The following is a 21,572-nucleotide window of genomic DNA, read 5'->3' on the forward strand; positions in this document are numbered from 1 at the left end:
AGCATCATCAGATTAATTGCTACAGTATTGTCAGTGTGTGACGACTTCAAGAAAACATATATTTCAGTAGACCGCGAAGTCCTGTTAAACATCCACAATGAATATGGGGTGGACCTTAAATTGTTAATTAATTAGAGCTACGCTAACTGACACAACTTCCAAGAGAAAATTCCTGGGATACCTCTCAGCTTCGTCTGAGATCAAAACAGGCGTCCGACAGGGCGATGGGATCTCTCCGATGCCTTTCAACTGTTTTCTTCAAAAACAGATGGATAGAAACCATTATAATCCGATGAGAACTTGAACTAAATCCAAGAGCATCACGGGAGACACTCTCGCTTCTGTTGATGACATTGGCATTCTTTCAAACGACGTAGGAAGTAGTAGAATTCAAATCGAACTTTAAAAGAAGCCGCCAAACAAATTGACCTTGCAGACATCTTTTCAAAAAATAGAACTCATGAGTTACATCAAAGATAGCCCTCCCGGTTAGCCGTGCGATCTAAGGCACTTACTTTACGGGCGGGAGTGCGTGGCAGTCCCCGGCACGAATCCGCCCGGCGGCTTAGTGTCGAGGTTCGGTGTGCCGGCCAGCCTGTGGATGGTTTTTTAAGGCGGTTTTCCATCTGCCTCGGCGAATGCGGGCTGTTTCCCCTTATTCCACCTCATTTACACTATGTCGGCGATTGCTGAGCAAACATTGTCTCCACGTAGCCGTACACCATAATTACTCTACCACGCAAACATTTGCGGTTACACTCGTGTCTAGCCGGGGGGAGGGGGGGGGGGGCGGACAATAACCCTGGATTCGGTGTGGGGTGAGTGGACTGCTGTGGCCTGTTGTGGGGTTGTGAACCACTGAGGGCTGCGGCGGGGACGAAGCCTCGCCGTCGTTTCTAGGTCCCCAGTTCCATACAATACAATACAGTGCAATGCATCAAAAATGCCCCCGCAAAATTCCCGATGAAATATGGAGTTATCAACACAGCAGAAAAATTTAGGTGCCCGGTTGAGATACTTAAAAAAAAAAAAAAATGGACAAGGAACAGGGATTTTCTCTGCCTCGTGATGACTGGGTGTTCTGTGATGTTCTTAGGTTAGTTAGGGTTAAGTAGTTCTAAGTTCTAGGGGACTGATGACCATAGATGTTAACTCCCATAGTGCTCAGAGCCATTTGAACCATTTGAACAAGGAACGAATATGTAAACTTGAGATAGGCTACCAAACGTCGCCCCTGATCAGCCTTGCGTTATCGCTAAATGTTATCAACGGAGATAAAACTGAATCAATTTTCTTTGTGATCTCGTCGCTTATACTTGCTAATAGCTTCTGCCCTTGTGCAGCTTCCAGGTTTTCACAGTATAGTGGAATCCAATATAAAATACGAAGAACATGGTATGAAATCTAAATCACTTACTTTTCATGAAGACTTATATACGTGCCATTTATTGGCTTCAAATGGCTCTGAGCACTATGCGACTTAACTTCTGAGGTCATCAGTCGCCTAGAACTTAGAACTAATTAAACGTAACTAACCTAAGGACATCACACACATCCATGCCCGAGGCAGGATTCGAACCTGCGACCGTAGCGGTCACTCGGTTCCAGACTGTAGCGCCTAGAACCGCACGGCCACTCCGGCCGGCGCCATTTATTGGTTGAATTTCTTGGACATTTATTCCAATAATGTCGACATTTCGTAGGTAATTTTGGAAATGTTGGAAGACACAGCAGTTCCAAGAATTGTTATTCTAACAATGATTGTTGTCCTAATGAAAGCGCAAAACAAACAGAGTACTTCCCAAGCGCAAAGAAAACATGTACAGCAATAGCTGTCACCGACAAAGAAAAGTATGTACATTTTCGTGTTCGACGAAGGAAGAAGAAAACACTTAGCCGGCCGAAGTCGCCGTGCGGTTAAAGGCGCTGCAGTCTGGAACCGCAAGACCGCTACGGTCGCAGGTTCGAATCCTGCCTCGGGCATGGATGTTTGTGATGTCCTTAGGTTAGTTAGGTTTAACTAGTTCTAAGTTCTAGGGGACTAATGACCTCAGCAGTTGAGTCCCATAGTGCTCAGAGCCATTTGAAAACACTTAAACTTAAGCAGTATGCAAAGCTGATTTCGTTTCATAAAGTCTGAACATGAAGTGTGTAAGTGGAAGAAAGGTTACACGAAGTACGAAAATCGGCCGAAATGAAATTGGCAGATGTCTGAAAGAAAAACTATTCGAAAGATTTAGAACTGATCTGAGAGTGAGTGCACCATCACCGAAGAAATCTGCACAACTGGGCACTCTGAGTTGCGAGTTAGATGAACGTTACGAACTTCCAGGTTTCTTCGATCTGGTTAAACGGATTCTGCAAACTATACAGAAAAGGAGGTGGCAAAATTACGAAGTCCACCTGAAGCAAACGCGTAGAGGAGATGTCATTAATAGGTAATACTAAAAACGAATTCTTAGATGACGTGAAGGGAAGCTTCTTGTTGTCCCCTAAAGGTGCATATAAAGCCAATCATTCGGTCTGTTAGTATTGGTTATCCGTCTTCAGCTGACTACAGTTTAATTAAAAAGATTTACACAGGACGCGTTCCGCTTTTATTTACAAAGTATCTTCCGTGGTATTTCTGCATATTGGATTCATACGTTTGTACATTTTTGGTTCTTTTAGGTTAAAAACATCGTTTTGTTTATAAAGTTGACGCGCAAGTTGTTTGCGGTGTTTCTTTACATATTATGCTCCTTCCCTGCTTGCTAGCAGCGGTTGACATCGAAAGACTTCGATTCGCACTTGCACTTGGCAGTTTTTGCCATTCTGCAGTATTTCTTGCGCTGCATTATTTACACTTGACTTTGATAAACTATTTCCCATTACGCACAGTAACAGTGGGAATGTCTGTTCGTTTGTCTTCGTTCACGTTGTGAGTGTTGCCAACCTGCGAAACTACTTTTGTATGTGTGTGTGTGTGTGTTTGTGTGTGTGTGTGAGAGTGAGTGAAAATTAGTGAAGTTGTCTGGAATGTCAGGTAGAGGCGTGAGGGTAGTGTAAGCGGGTTGACATTTTTTTTGGGGAGGCTGGTGGGGGATAAGGAGATGAGGCTGGACGGTGCTTATAGGACAGAATCAGGGAGGAAATGGTTGCGGTAAATGGGGCCTGTAGTTATATGTGTATATTTAGTGTTCTATTATGTGGTCAATAAGTTTAAAGAGTGTGTGGTTTGTCAAGCTCCTCTGATCATTTATCAGTTTTTTTTTGTTATGCTTTCGAATCATTGGAGTTTCATGCAAACTACACTTTACCATTCCAACGAAAGAAAGAGATTCGCTTTGTGCAGCCGATGAATGCTGTAACACATTCCTATTCAACGATACCAATGATAAGTATCAGTGGATTACTGTTTCCGCAACTTTATTTCTGTCTTCAGGAACATCAAGGCAAATTAGGACGAACAATTTTGGAAAAAGAATTGTTTACTTGCAAAACTCATGTAATCGACGTAGGAAAATGTGGAAAAATGGTAGTGAATACTTTTGATGTTACTTCCGAAATATATTATTACCATTTCCAGAGATTAATTCATTGCTTCTGTTGGACTCTTTGGCTGGACACATTGTTGTCTCTGTCTTTAGGAGGATGACTAAAAGACTGCCAGTATAATTGGGATTCCACCCACGACTAACAGTGTGATTCATTCTCTCGATAAAAAAATTCAGTTTTTGAGATGTTTGCGGGACGATATAATTTCCGATAGTTCGTTGAGATTGCTGGTTTATCAGCGGTGCTGTACTATTCTGTCTTAGACTGTATTCAAGAAGTGCATGTCCGCCTGCTTAGCTGAGTGGTAACGTGTTTGCGTACCACGCAGCGGGCCCGGGTTCGATTCCGCGCCGGGCTGGGTGTTGTTCCGCGCTCGTGGACTGCGTGTTGTGCTGTACTCGTCATGCTTTCGTCATCGTCACCGACGCGGTAGTCGGCCAGTGAGGCGTCGACTGGAATAAGACTTGCGACCGGCGGCCGAACTTCCCCGGATAGGGCCTCCCCGCCAACAATGGCACACGACTATTTCATTTCATTTAAGGTTTATTTTTTTTTTTTTTCAGGAGCAAATCAGGAAGTTTAATTTGACTCGGTCTACCAACTTTCGTGCGGGGTAGGTGACTTAATTTTAGGCAACACGTGTTAGACAGAGACTCCGCAGAGTGGCTATCCTACGTCCTGCCGTTTCTCAGAACTACAGCAAAACTTGTTTCTCTAAAAAAAAAAGTTGTTCCCCATGACGTGATCTGTGATCCATAAGCGTTTCGTGCATAGACTTTGAAACGTGTTGCATATGCACTAGCGTCCTTACCGAATTGACAGAATGTCTGGTTGTGACCTTACTTGGTACTGATGAAGGCCATGGCCTCGCACTCGGGCAGCGCGTAGAAGGGGCCGCTGTTGTTGACGGCGAAGTTGATGAGGGCGGACAGCGTGAGGATGCGCGGCACGACGAAGGCGGGCCCCACGGGGTACTGTCCGGCCGGCGGGTGCATCGTGAACACCGTGCCTGGGGACGAGCAGGTAGAGAGAGAGAGAGAGAGTGAGCGGCCCGGCAGACTGCAGAGCAGCTGGGCAGCAGCTGGGCGGGCCGGCGCGGCGGCACTCACCGGCCAGGCAGACGTGGTCCTGCAGGTTGCGGCCGACGCCGGGCGCGTGCACCAGCGGCGGGATGCGCAGGCGGCGCAGCTGGCCGGCGTCGCCCACGCCGCTCAGCATGAGCAGCTGCGGCGAGTGCAGCGCGCCCGCACACACCACCACCTCGCGCGCCGCCTTCACCGTGCGCAGCGCGCCGTTCTTCCTGCCGCACACACACGTGTCACAGCCGACACCCCGCACGCACTTCTGCTCACCACGGCTAGCGACAACTATATCTAAGTGACTACACTAGAATTAACAACTAAGTGCTAGGCAGAAGGTTCGTAGAACCACTTTCAAACTATTGCACTTGCGAGCTCTGATTTCCGACAAGTCCCTCGACGAAAGATCCGTACCCTAAGACTGAGAAATTGCGTAGGACACACCAAGCAACGAAATAGAAGTAATCTGTTGAATTACAGACCCATATCACTGTTTTCTTCTTCTGCATAGCTAGTTTATAACATGTTGGTTTAACCAGGGTGTTCCGTTTGTAGTACTGCCTCCTATTGCATTTACTTTAATCGTACTTAAAGCTTCTCTAATGGTTTTCTCCTTTAATCTATTTTGATACTACATCTTAATACTCTCATCCTCTACGACTTCAGTTTGAAAAGCCTGTTAATTTTTCTGTTTTTTGGTCCAAGTTCCATGTTAAGTTTATACAAGAGCCCATTATCCGATCCTACATTGGCCGTTGATTTGAATGAACAGCTTTATTGGTAATAATGTAATCAGTAATCGCGCACTGACCTCTTGTATTAAATTGTTCAAATGCCTCTAAGGACTATGGGACTTAAGGTCTGAGGTCATCAGTCCCATAGAACATAGAACTACTTAAACCTAACTAACCTAAGGACATCACACACATCCATGCCCGAGGCAGGATTTGAACCTGCAGCAGCGTGGTTTCGGACTGAAGCGCCAAGAACCGCTCGGCCACAGCGGCCGGCTGTTGTATTATTCAAGATGTATTTATGCTGCTCCTTATGTTCGAAGTATGTCTTATTAATACGTAGTTCGATCAATTTGCATAAATGAATTTAGTCCACTCCATTGTCATTTATTTCTGTTTCACTAAATTTTTGTTTCATGCCTGGAATAATTGAATCGTCAATACGTCCTATGAGGTCGCCAATGTGCAAGATTTTTCTCCTTTCGGGAACGATGTAAGTTACAGCTTGAAGATTATTATAAAACATTTCTCTCCCTTCTTTAGATCTTGTAAGATTATGTAGCTTGATCTCCATACTCGTAATATAGCGCAGGAGAGCATATTCATATGCATCGACAATGCGGGAAGTAACTGTTGCTGTGTCAAGAAATGCAGGAGAGCACGCAGGGCCGGTTTAAACCCGCAGTACCAAGCAGAAGGAGGAGGAGGGGGGGGGGGGGGGGGAGGAATTTTTGCCCAACTTTAGAAACTGTTGTAGTCTAGTCAATTACTTTATTCTTTTAAATTTTGAAAAAATGATATTGTTTCTAATTAAATCTTCTACCTGATTCCATAAAAGTTTTACATTTTTTGGTAAGCTAAAATTTATTTCTCAGTGATAGATGTCACATTCCCCAATGACAGTCACGTTGAATATTTTGAGGTTCAGGCACCTAACTTACACATCAGTCTCTTTTTAAAAAGAATCTTGTGAGTAAAAATCAACAACATATAACGAAATTTGCATTTGCAATTTTTTCTCCAGTTGAGCATAAAGTATCCTTTCTTGGTTGTCCATATTCCCGAAAATGTGTTAACCCTGCTAAGCGTGTGCTAAAATATATTTTCATGCTCTGAACCTTATTAACACAGCAGTACCTCTTTAAAGAGATGTTCTAAACATAAGTCACCAGCAGTCAATGAATTTATTGTTTTTTTAAGTTTTTTGGGGTAGGCGTGAAGTACCGCCCTTAGTAATGTGTGTTATGAAAAATGCGTTTGTATTGCTAGGGTTTCGGCCCAAGTGACGTAAGCCGCCGCTTGGGACGCTAATGTGAGAGCGGCGCCAGAAGAGGCCAAGTGCAAGATTTTTATAGAATGCTTCTTACAATTAGTAGCGAAAACAGTACGGGTCAAATCCGGACGCGCACTTACTTTTAATGTTGGAATCACTCTAGCGTGCTCCTTGCGAATATTTGTGGAAAAACTGCTTTGCTCTTAAGCGATCGTTTTGTGGCACATGATATGGAATTGTATGACGAAAAAGTGCCAATACAAATAACAAATCAAGTTGTATCGCATTGCTTCTGTTGTTTATCAAACGACGATTCCGCAACCGTGGAGCAAGAAGAGCCAGTGGGAATTTCTCAGTCCTCTTCTTGATGATGACTGGTTCAAAGAGCTAAATGTTACAAACAATTCCAGAGGAGCCTCGAGTTCTCGCAATCCTCGGCCCTCGTGGGGTCAGGGCGCCCTTCTGGAGCAGAACTTTTGTTTTGAAGTACTCGCATTTATCATTTTGGAAGCCAGCAGATGGTGATCGTTCTCTATCGACGAGATTACTTTTCCAGTGCGGAGAGCCTAAAAGCATTTGTAAGTGCAATCTCTTGCCCGAGCTTGGATCTCTGCTTAGACGCTTTCCGAGTGTTGCGGTGTCGTGAGCCTGGACACGGTCGGTACACAGGGCGCTTACGTCAAATCGCACAGCCGCCAACTAACTGGGAGAATGTGTATTCCTTTACAGTTACGGCGAGTTTTAGATGGAGCCAATAAATTCCATTGTTTCTGTGGAAACTTGAAGTGTGAAGTTCTCGTATTGTTTTTAGATGTTGGCTTTAAATACTTCTCGTTTTGTTGTTGCGAAGATTACTGGCGAAATTTGGTAAGATACTCCTGGTCGCGTTGTGTAAACTGAACTGTGTACATGTTCCAGTCTAGTGGTCAGATTTCGGGATCTTTCTGAAAGTAGGGCTTTTCATTATTGGCATCGGTGCAGAGAGAAGTTTGACCTTCTCTCGCGGGCCGAAGCGTGGCTGGCGACACGAATTTGGACAGCGCGTGGAGTCGGGCCGCGGGCGCAGTTGGCACTGGCCGAGGCGCCTCGACAGCTCCGAATACGGACTGAAGCAGCGTTTCAACCTGCTCAGCACCGCCGCTGGGCGGAAGACTTCCTAGCGAGAAGACAATGTGTTTGTCTATTCTCGCACAAAGGACGAGCCAACGATTCGCCGTTTATAGATACACGGACACAGAAAAACGAATTTTTGTTGTAATATTCCATTTGACAAGAGACGTGAGACAAGTGAGCTGCTATTATGTTTCGCAAGCTATCTATAGTATGTTGGGTAGGCGGTGCACGACTTGCCATTTCCTTTTCTTTTTTTCTTTTTCTTTTTAACGACAACATTTAGGATCTCCTTTTAGCATATTCAGTGTGAACCCGAACTCCATCGATAAAATTTCGGAGGACCGTTGTGCTTTCATCGCGGATATTTCTCCAGTGACCTCCACGGGGTAGGCGTTACAGAGTCCCCAACTTTGTCGTATTACTCAACATTATTAGCTAAATTAAAACACCCTTTGTTCTCGACTGAGCGGAATCGCTTCAGCAAGTAATTTTGTGCAATAGATTAAGCAAGCAGGAACATGAATTTCCCTCTAATACCACAACAGTATTCGCAGCAGAAGACTTAAAATTTTACACATTTATCCTACGCGTCTTAAAAGATTGTAACCCGTTCACAAAACAGTGTATCTGTCCACCGGGAGCTGCTATACCGCTCCACGGACTATGCACCATGCCAAAGTACCATATCTACAATTTCCAGTCTCATTAATGACAGAAGCCTGAGTACCACCTTTTGTAGGTAGAGTGTCAGTCAGGTTCTGGAAACACATTTACAGGGATGAAACTTCCTGGCAGACAAGACTTTTGCCTTAAGCAGGCAAGTGCTCCACCAACTGAGCGACCCAAGCACGACTGCAAGGTTCGCAGGAGAGCGTATGTGAAGTCTGGAAGGTAGGAGACGAGGTACTGGCAGAGTTGAAGCTGTGAGGACGGATCGTGAATCGTGCTTGGGTAGCTCAGTTGGTAGAGCGCTTGACCGGGAAAGGCAAACGTCCCGAGTTCGAGCCTCGTCCGGCACACAGTTTTAATCTGCCAGGAAGTTTCATACCAGCGCACACTCCGCTGCAGAGTGAAAATTTCGTACTGACAGGGATGTTGAGCCAGTTCCGTGGCCAGCTGTCTCCGGGCTCACGGCTGAGGATCCGTGGCGCCAACAACGCGACCGACTGGGTGCCACAGATTCTCGGTTGGGTTTAAATCCGGCGAGTTTGGTGGCCAACGGAATGCGGTGAACCGATTTTGGCGTTCTTCGAACCATGCACGTGCGCTCCAAGCTGTGTGACGCGTTGCGTTGGTCTGCTGGTAAATGCCTTCGTGACGAGAATCAGGGAACTGCACGTAGGGATGGACATGGTCCCCAAGGCTACATGCATCCTTCTGTTGATCCATTGTGCCTTCCAGAATGATGTCGGCCAGAGAATGCCATGAAAACATTCCCCACACCATAACACTCCCTCCTTCCGCCGTGGACTCTATCCACGATTGTTGCAGGGCCGTGCGCGCCAACGGCGATCTGCCCGTTGGAGCATAAAAAGTGAATCATCCGAAAAGGTCACCTCCGGTCACGTCCGGATGTGCCACTGGCGTGCAAATTCCAGCCATCGTAGCCGATGGGTGGATGAAGCAGGCGCCTGCTGCCGACGCCCATACTCAGCGAGATCCTTTGGACGGTCGTCGGGGAGACACTGTGGGCAGCCCCTTGCTCCACATGGGCGGTCAGTTGCTCGACAGGTGCACGTCCGTTCGCCCGTACACGTCTCCGCAGCCGCCGCCCATCCCTGTCATCTGTGGCCCACGGTGCACCACGTCAGCGACGCCTCTTCCGGGTCACGGATTCTCTCACGCACGGCATACTTTAACCACAATGGCACGTCGATAGTGTGCAAAACTAATCCACTCGCAAATGCTTCTCCACCCTTGGCCCAAAGACCAATAGTCGCGCCATTTCTCACGTCAATTAAATCACTCTGCTTACGACGTCGACTGCACGGCTATCCGCCCCCCTCCCGCCTGGCACACCTGGCACACCTTTATATATATATATATATATATATATATATATATATATATATATATATATATATATATATCCCCACAAATGGCGCTGCCGCCTGTGAGTGGTCATTGCACGTTGACGTCGAACACAGGCGGTGCTCACATTAATGTGACTGGACCGTGCATGAGTAGTCTAAACATTGCCCTACGCAAACCTTCGAACTAGAAGATAATGTCAAAATATCATTTCAGAAAAAAAATTATTCTATTTCTAAAGCTCTTTTATGTTTTCGAGGGAAAAAGGTAAAAATGAGTTCCTGTTTTCTATTACCGCGATGTGTTGTTATGATCTGTTGTTGGGTAATACGTGATCTGTATGTTTACAGCAATCTGTTCTAATCATGGTAAAGTAATGTGGTTCTGGCTGCATGCTGTGCGTATCAGACGCAAATAAATGTAATATATCTGCAGATAAGCACTTACCTGTACGTGACTCCGTAGGCAGCCTTGGTTTCTGGGTTTATCAATATTTTCACAACATGGGAATGCATACTAATGTCCAAGTTGTGTCTATGGCACCTGCGAAAATATTTAACGACAAAAAATTAGCAATAAGGGCAAACTAAAAGAATAGCATCATAGTAAACTACATACAACATAAGCGGTCACGCTTTAGTGCGCTACTTTTGTAAGACGCATGTTAAGGATGAAAACTATCTTATTAGGCACACTATTCTTAAAATTTCCGCTTTTTGTTTCTTTTATTAATTTTTGCGTACATTTGGTGTGCCCTCGGCCTTACGATACTTCCAGCCATCGTTCTTTAAATTCTAATTACAAACAGCGTTACGGCGGATAGAGGACCAGGCATCAGTCTTTAAGTTTTAGTTACAAACAGTGTTATGGTGAATGGAAGAGAGAAAATTTACTCAAACATAGCGGAAACAGTAAAAATAATAACATTTCCAGATTCATAGTCAAAAACTATGTTTGCCATCAGATAGCATATGTAGAAGTAAATTTAACCGTTTTATCGACAGGTAAAAGAATTGACAGTAGACCTAGATTTCAAAAATTAGCATATATCTGACAAAAAGAGAGAAACCAAGGGGGAAAACTTAGTAGAACAGTATATGAGCGAAGATGAAGAGTAAGAGAAAAAAGACTATTCAACCTGTGTCAGAAGATGAGGAAGCGCGTAGGCTGACAGAAGGAACGTGATTGTCGATTACAAAAAGGGTTCAACTGCCTCTGACCACTAACGGACTTAACTTCTGAGGTCATCAGTCCCCCAGAACTTACAACTACTTAAACCTAACCAACCTAACGACATCACACACATCCATGCCCGAGGCAGGATTCGAACCTGCGACCGCAGCGGTCGCGCAGTTCCAGACTGTAGTGCCTAGAACCGCTCGGCCACCCCGGCCGGCTTTTTTACTTATCTTTGGGACTGATACTCTTCTTGTTGGCTCAGCCGTTAGCTAGCCTTTCTGTGAATTGTATAAATTATTGTTATCGTATTTTCAGACGCGGGGATCGGGAACCAAACCAGCAGCTGTGTAATGAACGTGTGGCTGGCCGGTCTAAATCGTTTCTCCATCGCAATGATTCGGTCTGATTTTGGCAAACGCCCACCAGCACTCGGGCTCGGCCGGCACTCGGATGGGTGACCGCGCGGTCCGCCGAGCGCCGTTGGCAGCCGGAGTGCGCTCGGCCCTTGTGAGGCAAACTGAGGATCCGGCTGACTGAGGGGGACCGACTCCGGGAGAGCGGTGTGCTGGCCACGTGTCCACGTCCGGTGACGCCAATAGGCGCACCTTTGGGTCTTCCGAGGCTTGTTCGAACGGAGTGTAGTTTTAGTGTTAGAAGTAAAACTTCCGAGCAACGTGTAATTTTGCCCAGCATAAGGAGAAAAACGGAATCCCAGCTTTAAATACGTATATTCTTCGTGATTTATCAGACATGCAAAATATTTCCATCACTGTATTTTTCATACAAAGGACTGACATTGTAAGAGGAGAACACAGTGCAGAAGCATTTAATATAAGGCATCAGCTGTTCTGCCTGTCCGACAACGCACATACTGTTCACACCGTATAGTATTCCCGTTCACATCCAGCCACTTCTGTCTGAAGCATCACTAAAATGGTCGTGTTATTCCTGTGACTTTTTTTACGTTCTTCACTTTGTATACTATAGCAAATGAAATTCGGGTCATTTCATTATTTGCATCTAAATGCCGCAAGGAAAAAAGCGTGCTAATTACATTATTCAGACGCAGGTTTTGCCTCATGTGTTGCGACAAAAGCGGCTGTGATGCAGAAGTAAAAACACACTGCCATTAGGATGCCGCGGTCGGACCGTGCAAGTATTTCAAGGCGGATTGTGACTGTTTCCCTCACATCGTAAATTATATCACGTACTTCCGAGATCTTCAGTCCTAGAATACCTGAATTCGCAAACTGGTTTACAGCATTCCGGAAATTACTTTGTAAAGCAAAGTGGAATCTTGTTTTGCTTAAGGTATTACTGTGGTGTCACCGCCAGACACCACACTTGCTAGGTGGTAGCTTAAATCGGCCGCGGTCCACTAGTACATGTCGGACCCGCGTGTCGCCACTGTGTGATCGCAGACCTAGCGCCACCACAAGGCAGGTCTCGAGAGACGGACTAGCACTCGCCCCAGTTGTACGGACGACTTTGCTAGCGACTAGACTGACGAAGCCTTTCTCTCATTTGCCGAGAGACAGTTAGAATAGCCTTCAGCTAAGTCCATGGCTACGACCTAGCAAGGCGCCATTAGCCTTACATAATTTGATAGTTATCGTATGAAATGTCTCATCAAGAATGCTGTATTCACATGAAGGAATAAAAGTTAAGTATTCGAGGAGCTGCATACTTTTCTTATTAGCATTCACTACTTATCCTGTTCCAGAATTCACGCCCGTCTGCGTTAGATAGCGTGCATTCCGGCCTCCTCTATCTACAAGGTGTTGGCACATTTGCCAACGCATCAATTCCCTTTTTAGACTTAACTCAAATGTGATGCTAAATACCGAGACTTGCATTTAACACGAAGAATTTTGCAACTGCAGCTTCGTCGCTTCCCGCTAAAAGTAAGAAACAAAAATTTTCAGTGGAAGACAAGATAAACGTCTTCTTACATTAAATCATTAAATTCTTAGATATTAGCCATTTAGTTTGTATCAGTACCTTAAAAATAACTTGAGGATATGCAGCTGGGCAACGTCCTCGACAACCGTCGATGGATCCCTTTCGCAACCTGTCGATTGCGTCAGCCACAACTTCTCACCATGTGTTTCATGTGACGCCCTATGTCAATGGAAAATGTGTGTGTGTGTGTGTGTGTGTGTGTGTGTGTGTGTGTGTGCGCATGTCTACGTGTTTCTCGTTAAAGAAAATGAAATGTTGTTTAAAGTGCAATTTTGTGTGTCATTCGACACAGCAGCCACAAATTAGTCTAATGAGCTATGTGTTACAACGAAATGTGGCAACAAAAGCTTTTAGTACACCTTTTGCAGTCGATTAGCAACCAACATGATCGCCTGTATCTTTGCTGACGCTGAGTTTCTGGTTCAAATGGTTCAAATGGCTCTGAGCACTACGGGACTTAACATCTGTGGTCATCAGTCCCCTAGAACTTAGAACTTCTTAAACCTAACCAACCTAAGGACATCACATACATCCATGCCCGAGGCAGGATTCGAACCTGCGACCGTAGCGGTCACGCGGTTCCAGACTGAAACGCCTAGAACCGCACGGCCACCCCAGCCGGCCCCTGAGTTTCTGTTGTGATTCAAGAGGAACAAGGACGCATATAGAAGCTACCCGAAACAGTATCTGGTGGATTCCATCCTTGATACAAGTCAGACGCTAAAGTGTGCGCTGTCATTAATTTTGTTACCATTCCGCGAGACGTATTCTAAGGTTGATAAAAAGTGAGTTACATAAATTAATTAGACTAGCATAAACATACAGGTGCGTGAAAAAATAGCTTTTGCTTCAAAAGGGAACACAAATAAGCCAGACTACACTACTTTTGAAGCCATTTTATGTATGCGAGTTCGATTTTTTAAAGAATGGCTGGTTTACTGGTTGCGGAGAAATGGTCTAGCGACAGCTAGAGTAATGATTCCAGAATGATTTTTCACTCTGAGGCAGAGTACCGTATGTGCTGATTTGAATCTTCCAGGCGGATTAAAACTGTCTGCCGGCCCAGGGCTCGAACCTCGCACCTTTGCCTTTTCCGGCGAATACCCTAGTGACGGAGCTATCCAAGGACGACTCACGACTTGGGCTCGTGACTGAACAATTTCTCTGCGATATCCTTTCTTCCAAGCGCGCTAGTCGTGCAAGGTATGCAGGATAACTTCGCTGGACTTTGGAAACCATTAGAAGAGATACTGGCAGATGTGAAGCTCTGAGGTTGGGTAGGAATCGTGTTTGCATACCTCAGTCGGTAAAGCGAAAGGTAAAAGATCCCATGTTCGAACCCCGGTCTGGCACACGATCCCAGTTTAGTGTACTGTACCACACATCATCAGCGACTTCGATCACTTGATGATGTGGTCTCTTTGAGTCGGCGTGCAACATAGGTTCTACGACTTCTGCCGATCTTGAGTTTCTCTTTGCTATTTCAGTCATGCTGTCTTTCTTAAGTCCCTGCACCATCGGCTCGGTGGTCTTTCCCTTGGTAAAGTGGGCTCCAATCTAGTACTTGTTTTGCCCTCTTTTCGTCGAGCTTCCAGCCCACTGCCATTTCAACGTATTCATTCTTTCCTTGACCTTTATTGTCTGTTGATATCAGCTGCTTTCTTTCTTTCTCTCTTTTTGTAGCCCAAAATTGGTCTTTCCATTCCTCTTTGGGCTACTATTAGTGCTCCAACAATCAATATCTCACGGCCGTGAGTTATTACTGGTACTATACATCAGTCAAATACCGTTTTCTTCAGCTCGACCGACATCTTAGACATTAAGAGTATCTTCCATAATCTTGCCAGCCTAATACGTCGAAATATTTCTGGTGTTATGTCTCCTTTCATACTGACGAATTGATCCAAATAGACATATTCAGTGACACTTTGCAGTTGTGTATTTCCAACAGATGTATTTCCCTCCGGTGTCCACTCATTCGTCGTGATTTTGATGTTGTCACTGTTCATTTATAAGCCAACTTCAAAGCAGACTAATGCAAGTTCACTAACCAATATTTGACGTTCTTCTACACTATTTGCAAACAGAATAATATCACCAGCGAACCTCACGCTATATAGTCTCTTTCCCAGCATTAGGACTCTGTGTTTTCCAATCCAATTTAGACATTGTTTTTTCAAGGACTGCCGAAAATAGTTTTGGAGATACAGTGTTACATTGTTTTACAACATTTTCGGTGGTAAATTCACTCTTTTCTTCAAATACATTCACAGACGCTGTGAAGTTTTTGTGTATGTTGTGCAAGATTTAATATAGGCCTATTCTATTCCTTGTTGTGTTAGAGTCTCAAACACAGCTGCGTGACTGATCGGATCGAATTCCTTTTCAGATTCTTTGAAGGCAAGGCAAAGACGTAGATGGTACTCATTTGTTCTACTAATTGTTTCGTGTAGATTGAGGATATGATGAATTGTACAAAACCTTGCGCGGAAAGCAGCTTGCTCAATCGCTTGGCTCAGGTCAAATGTAGAGCTGAATCAGGTAGTCCGAATTCTAGTGAAAACTTTGTGCAGTATGGATAGCATGTTGATAGGCCGATAGTTCTTTATATCTTTAGTACTACCTTTTTTATATGTTAGGAGGATGCTTCAAAAAGAATGACTTGATTTCTTCATATTTGTTGAAAAACATATTATAAACCTGGGATGAGTTGCAAAATACTTATAAAATCTTAATGTTTTAGCTATGCTATTGCAAATGCTCTGTGTGTTCACCAGTAGCACCACGAACAACATTTAGACGATAGCTAAATTCGCCATAAACTTTACACAGCGTATATTCTTCCAAATGGTTCAAATGGCTCTGAGCACTATGGGACTCAACTTCTGAGGTCATCAGTCCCCCAGAACTTAGAACTACTTAAACCGAACTAACCTAAGGACATCACACACATCCATGCCCGAGGCAGGATTCGAACCTGCGACCGTAGGGGTCGCGCGGTTCCAGACTGTAGCGCCTAGAACCGCTCGGCCACACCGGCCGGCACATGGACTGCATGCGGTATTTCCTTGCGAGGATATGCGAAGGAAAATATCGCGACATACAGGAAAAGAAGAACAGAATAACAGCAGCCGCAAGTTCTGTAAAAGAATAGACGGTGTGTAAAGTGCATAACAAATTTAGCTATCGTCTAGATCAGTGGTTCCCAATTACCCCCTGAGGGGTAAAATGAAATTTTGTGAAGGGTAAAACCCAAGCGATTCGATTCTGCTTCAGTCAAGAAACTAATTTATTTTCAAAAGATCATTACTATTATCAGAGTTTTTAAGACTCTGATACTGATTATAGAAGTTATGAATAATTAGTTTTTGTCAATTAGTAGCATTAATGCAATGGAGGTTAGAGGTTCCTCACGCAGTCCACCCAATACGCACGTAAGTTGTTCTTTGTCCCGTACATCGCTGATGATAGAAGTGAGGGATATACGTAAGAAATGCTAAATATGAGAAGAAAATATCTTCTTGAAGTTGTAGATAGTACCTGCAGTAGTCCAGAAATTACTTCGTTACTCGGTTCGAAACATATAAATGAATTAATTGACAGAACGACACCGTACTGTATACATAAGGACTGCCATAGTGCTTTACGCAATATTATTATTACTATTATTATTATTATTATTATTAGTGGTTGTGTTGAGACACAAATTGTTAGCAGCCTGTAGTCTTCTGCCATTTCAGAAGTAAGGAGTGCAGCAGTCAAGTGATTTACGGATTGTAAGTCAGTGGACACATTTTAACGTGGTTGATTTTACATGGTGTTGCAGTGTGCAGGTCAAGCAAGTCCCACTATGGGGAGAACTAATGCAGGGGAGGTACGTTTTGTAACAAGTATGTACCCTCACTGTGGATAGTTGTCTTTCTTATCTGACGAGCAGTTGTCAGTAGCACTTGCGATTCACGACGAATTCCTCCGTCATTCATTCTGAAACACAGACACACACTCACACACTTACAGAATCACAGACACAAACTATATATCATTCATCTTACATGATTTGAAAAATAAAAGTGTTCCGAGAAAAGTCTAGAGTTTAGTTACGTGCTGTAGTTGGTTATAATGTGGAGGTGGGGGGAGTGTAGGGGTATTACTAATGTCTGATTTCACTCAGGGATAATGATCTAAGAGAGGTTTTTGGTAACCACTGGTCTAGATGTTGTTCGTGCTGCTGCTGGTGGACAGTACGCAGCTGAGGCCGTTATTGTGTCTGAGAGGCGCGTGCGCGGCCTGACCTGAGGAAGGCCTTGGCCAGCGAGCAGCGCAGGCCGTCGCGCAGCGTGCCGTGCGCTCTGGTGAAGCCGGTCTGGCGCGCGCCGTTCACGTCGGTGTCGTCGTAGCCCATCTCGCGGCCCGCCCGCAGGAACGCCTCCAGCATGGGCGTGTGGTAGCGGAACTCCTCCACCGTCAGCGGACCCGACCTGCCGTGGTACGGCGAGTCCCGCAGCGCCGCGATGCGCACGCCCTCCGTCTTCTTGAAGTAGGGCAGCACCTGCAGCCAGAGGCACGAAGCGGCCGCCGTGTACCGGCTGACGTACTGCCCATTTGCGAGACGCATTCAGCGGAAAGTGTTAGCAAGTGTTATGGTTTTTGAGGCTACAGATAGATCACAACCGCAATTGGAAAGCCCATTGTCGAGAATTAACCCTTTAAGTGACAGAATGTTTTATCGAGCGTAACAAATACGTGTCACTTTGTGCAAGTTGGCAAGAATAATCAGTAGAACTGCTGGATTCTTTATTGTTTTTGCAGTCGCCATGTGCTATGGGTGGTTGTAACTAAGATGCAGCTATTCGCGGCGGTCCATTGTGGGCTGTAATTATCGCACGGCAGCGAAACTTGGTAGATGTATTAAAGCGTTAATGCGGAACCGGTCTATGCTGGAAAACATTTAGCTCTAATGTCGACCACCTGGTGCAAATCTGGGTCTGTATTGCATCTCGTCGACGTCGCCGGTGCTCATGTTGAACAAACTGTGTAAGTAGTGGTTAATAATAGATTCAACATTATGCCTTTCTCACTGTTTGACCTTTTCTGCCCACGTCCCGTTTCTAATTAGTCACATATGCAAACGTTTATGTACGGTTTCTTGCAATCACAGCGTCAGATTTGCACCTGGTGGCCAAAGTTTGAATTAATTTTTCCCAACGTAAATCGCTTCCGTATTACGGCATTAGCGTATCTGCCAAGTTTCGCTCCGCCCTACGATAATCACAGCCAACAGCGGACCCTGTGAATAGCCGCACTTCAATTACAACCGTCGGGTACCAATGAATCAGGAACACAAAATCTGTATTGAAAAAGTTTGAAAAAACTGGAGCAAATTAGCAATTTCAGCCTCAATTAGTAAACATATGAAAGCAGGAGGAAGAAATTTTCCAAAGCACCGGGGTTCACATAAATGCACATTTGCAACCACTACATTATCACAGTCGGTCTCACGACTTCATGAAATGCCTCAAGCACAGGTAAACAACGTACCCTACATGCTGCATCTGACTAGGCGTTTCACCTGCTTGTATAACTGACACCTTTTTACCCAGACTGCCATCAGTTACAATAGTAGCATTTGAAACTAGACATTGTAGCTGTATCATCAGCTTGAGACAAAACTTTTACCATCTGGTGAGCAAGATGTATGAGACAGGCGAAATACCCTCAGACTTCAGGAAGAATATAATAATTCCACTCCCAAAGAAAGCAGGAGTTGACAGGTGTGAAAATTACCGAACTACCAGTTTAATAAGTCACAGCTGCAAAATACTAACGCGAATTCTTTACAGACGAATGGAAAAACTGGTAGAAGCCGACGTCGGGGAAGATCAGTTTGGACTCCGTAGAACTGTTGGAACACGTGAGGCAATACTGACCCTACGACTTATCTTAGAAGAAAGATTAAGGATAGGCAAACATACGTCTCTAGCATTTGTAGACTTAGAGAAAGCTTTTGACAATGTTGACTGGAATACTCTCTTTCAAATTCTGAAGGTAGCAAGGTTCAAATACAGGGAGCGAAAGGCTATTTACAATTTGTACAGAAACCAGATGGCAGTTATAAGAGTCAAGGGACATGAAAGAGAAGCAGTGGTTGGGAAGGGAGTGAGACAGGGTTGTAGCCTCTCCCCAATGCTATTCAATCTGTATATTGAGCAAGCAGTAAAGGAAACAAAAGAAAAAATCGGAGTAGGTATTAAAATCCTTGAAGAAGAAATAAAAACGTTGAGGTTCGCCGATGACATAATAATTCTGTCAGAGACAGCAAAGGACTTGGAAGAGCAGTTGAACGGAATGGACAGTGTCTTGAAAGGAGGATATAAGATGAACATGATCAAAAGGTAACGAGGATAATGGAATGTAGTCGAATTAAGTCGGGTGATGCTGAGGAAATTAGATTAGGAAATGAGACACTTAAATGAGTTTTGCTATTTGGGGAGCGAAATAACTGATGATGGTCAAAGTAGGGAGGATATAAAATGTAGACTGGCAATGGCAAGGAAAGAGTTTCTGCAGAAGACAAATCTGTTAACATCGAGTATAGATTTAAGTGTCAAAAACTCATTTCTGAAAGTATTTACATGGGGTGTAGCCATGTATGGAAGTGAAACATGGACGATAACTAATTTGCTTTCGAAATGTGGTGTTACAGAAGAATGCTGAAGATTAGATGGGTAGATCGCATAACTAATGAGGAAGTACTGAACAGCCATGAAGAATAAAGATGAAGAGTGTTAATAACGCATGTTTTATTTAAAACTCTGTAAGAGTTTTCACATTAAAAAAATTAGGAGGGGCTACTTTTTAACACGGCCCCGTAGATCCAAATGTAATATTCGCAAATCTAAGTATTATCTCCCAAACTATAAAAACCAACAAAAACTGAGTGAATAATATGCATGTTACATTCAGATACGTGAATAAACTGTTTTCGTCATGGTGCATATTTTCAGTTATCATCGTACAAGTGCAGTGTCAGCGGAAATGATTTATAGTACCTCAGCGGCTAACATAATTTGTGTGAAATTATAGTACCTCAGCGCCTAACATAATTTGTGTGCAATATCATCTTCTGTATTATTGTTCATTGTTAGCAGTATTACACAGACATAATCAGTAAAATTGAATGTAACTAGGAACTGAATTCACGGCAATGTGTTTGCCTGCATGCACGGCGCGGAAGGTAATCGTCAGTAAATGTGCTTACAAACGACGCACGCGTTGATTTTATACTACACAATGTGAACTTACCGTTTTTCTGTGTCAGAAAACATCAGAATAGTAAAGCCACAAGGGAGAAATTGTGGCTGAACGTAGATCCAGCTCCGAAAACGAGTGTCTCGAAGGCCATCGATAAATATACAGAACACTGCTCACGTACTTCCTAATATCTCCGCCGGCCGCGGTGGCCGTGCAGTTCTAGCGCTGCAGTCCGGAACCGCGCGGCTGCTACGGTCGCAGGTTCGAATCCTGCCTCGGGCATGGATGTGTGTGATGTCCTTAGGTTCGTTAGGTTTAATTAGAACTAATTAAACCTAGTTCTAGGGGACTGATAACCTAAGATGTTAAGTCCCATAGTACTCAGAGCCGTCGTGTCGTCGTGGCTCTGAGCACTATGGGACTCAACTGCTGAGGTCATCAGTCCCCTAGAACTTAGAACTAGTTAAACCTAACTAACCTAAGGACATCACAAACATCCATGCCCGAGGCAGGATTCGAACCTGCGACCGTAGCGGTCTTGCGGTTCCAGACTGCAGCGCCTTTAACTGCACGACCACTTCGGCCGGCAGTACTCAGAGCCATTTGAACCTAATATCTCCAGTCTGCCGACTTAGAAACATAAAAATAGTATTCCTACTTATCTGAAAAACTACTGTGAGTATATTACCAATACAATCCACTGTTTGTAGTCAATAAGGTAATAAACAGCACTTAAGACCTGTGGTATAAATATTTATAGTGTCACTTGTAGGGTTAATGAAGAGTCTTGGTTCAGCTATATTTTCAGTATTGCTGTTGTCGATTTAAAAATGAAAAAATTAGATTGTCCCGCATATTTCCATTCACTAATGTGTTGTGGAACCATTATTTGGCGAAAGGTGAGTTAAAGGAAGAGTATTTTGAGAATCCAGAAGCGTGTTGTAAGAATTATATGTGGTGTTAATGTAGGGACATCCTGCAGAGACCTCTTCAGAAAACTGGACATTTTGACAAATTCTTAGTGCTTACATTCATTAATGTCCTTTGTCATCACCAATATTTTTCTCATAACAAAAAATAGTGAAAATCATTACTGTCACAGCAGGACAACAAACAACCTCTACAATCCGTTCAAGGGGTTAACACTAGTACAGAAAGAAGTATAAATGGCTACACATGTATTCAACAACCTACCAGAGGCCTTAAATACAAAGTAGATAATGTGGTTGAGTTGAAGACTTAAAGAACTTTCTATTGGACAACTTCTTCAACTTCGTTAAAGAGTATCTTCACAGAAATTTTCAAATTTAATGTTTTAGGTTACATATAATTAGAATTAGCTCTTTAGTAGTATAATGTAATGTCACTTCACCATTTTACAATTAAATTAAATGTACAGCTTTGATCCCTCCC

General features: G+C 44.1%; 1 protein-coding gene across 1 annotated transcript in view; it reads right to left on the reverse strand.

The window, feature by feature from the left end:
- The window catches only part of LOC124545962 (glucose dehydrogenase [FAD, quinone]-like), a gene marked incomplete at its 5' end in the record, with an annotated part of 42,924 nt that overhangs the window by 13,564 nt on the left and 7,788 nt on the right, over nucleotides 1–21,572 (reverse strand). The window contains 5 exons of the mRNA XM_047124927.1: nucleotides 4,381–4,546; nucleotides 4,647–4,837; nucleotides 10,215–10,310; nucleotides 14,249–14,254; nucleotides 17,201–17,457. Coding sequence (XP_046980883.1) covers nucleotides 4,381–4,546; nucleotides 4,647–4,837; nucleotides 10,215–10,310; nucleotides 14,249–14,254; nucleotides 17,201–17,457 — 716 coding nt within the window. The remainder of the gene's footprint in view (nucleotides 1–4,380; nucleotides 4,547–4,646; nucleotides 4,838–10,214; nucleotides 10,311–14,248; nucleotides 14,255–17,200; nucleotides 17,458–21,572) is intronic.

Source organism: Schistocerca americana, chromosome 8, assembly GCF_021461395.2.
Source record: "Schistocerca americana isolate TAMUIC-IGC-003095 chromosome 8, iqSchAmer2.1, whole genome shotgun sequence".
Lineage (NCBI taxonomy): Eukaryota > Metazoa > Arthropoda > Insecta > Orthoptera > Acrididae > Schistocerca > Schistocerca americana.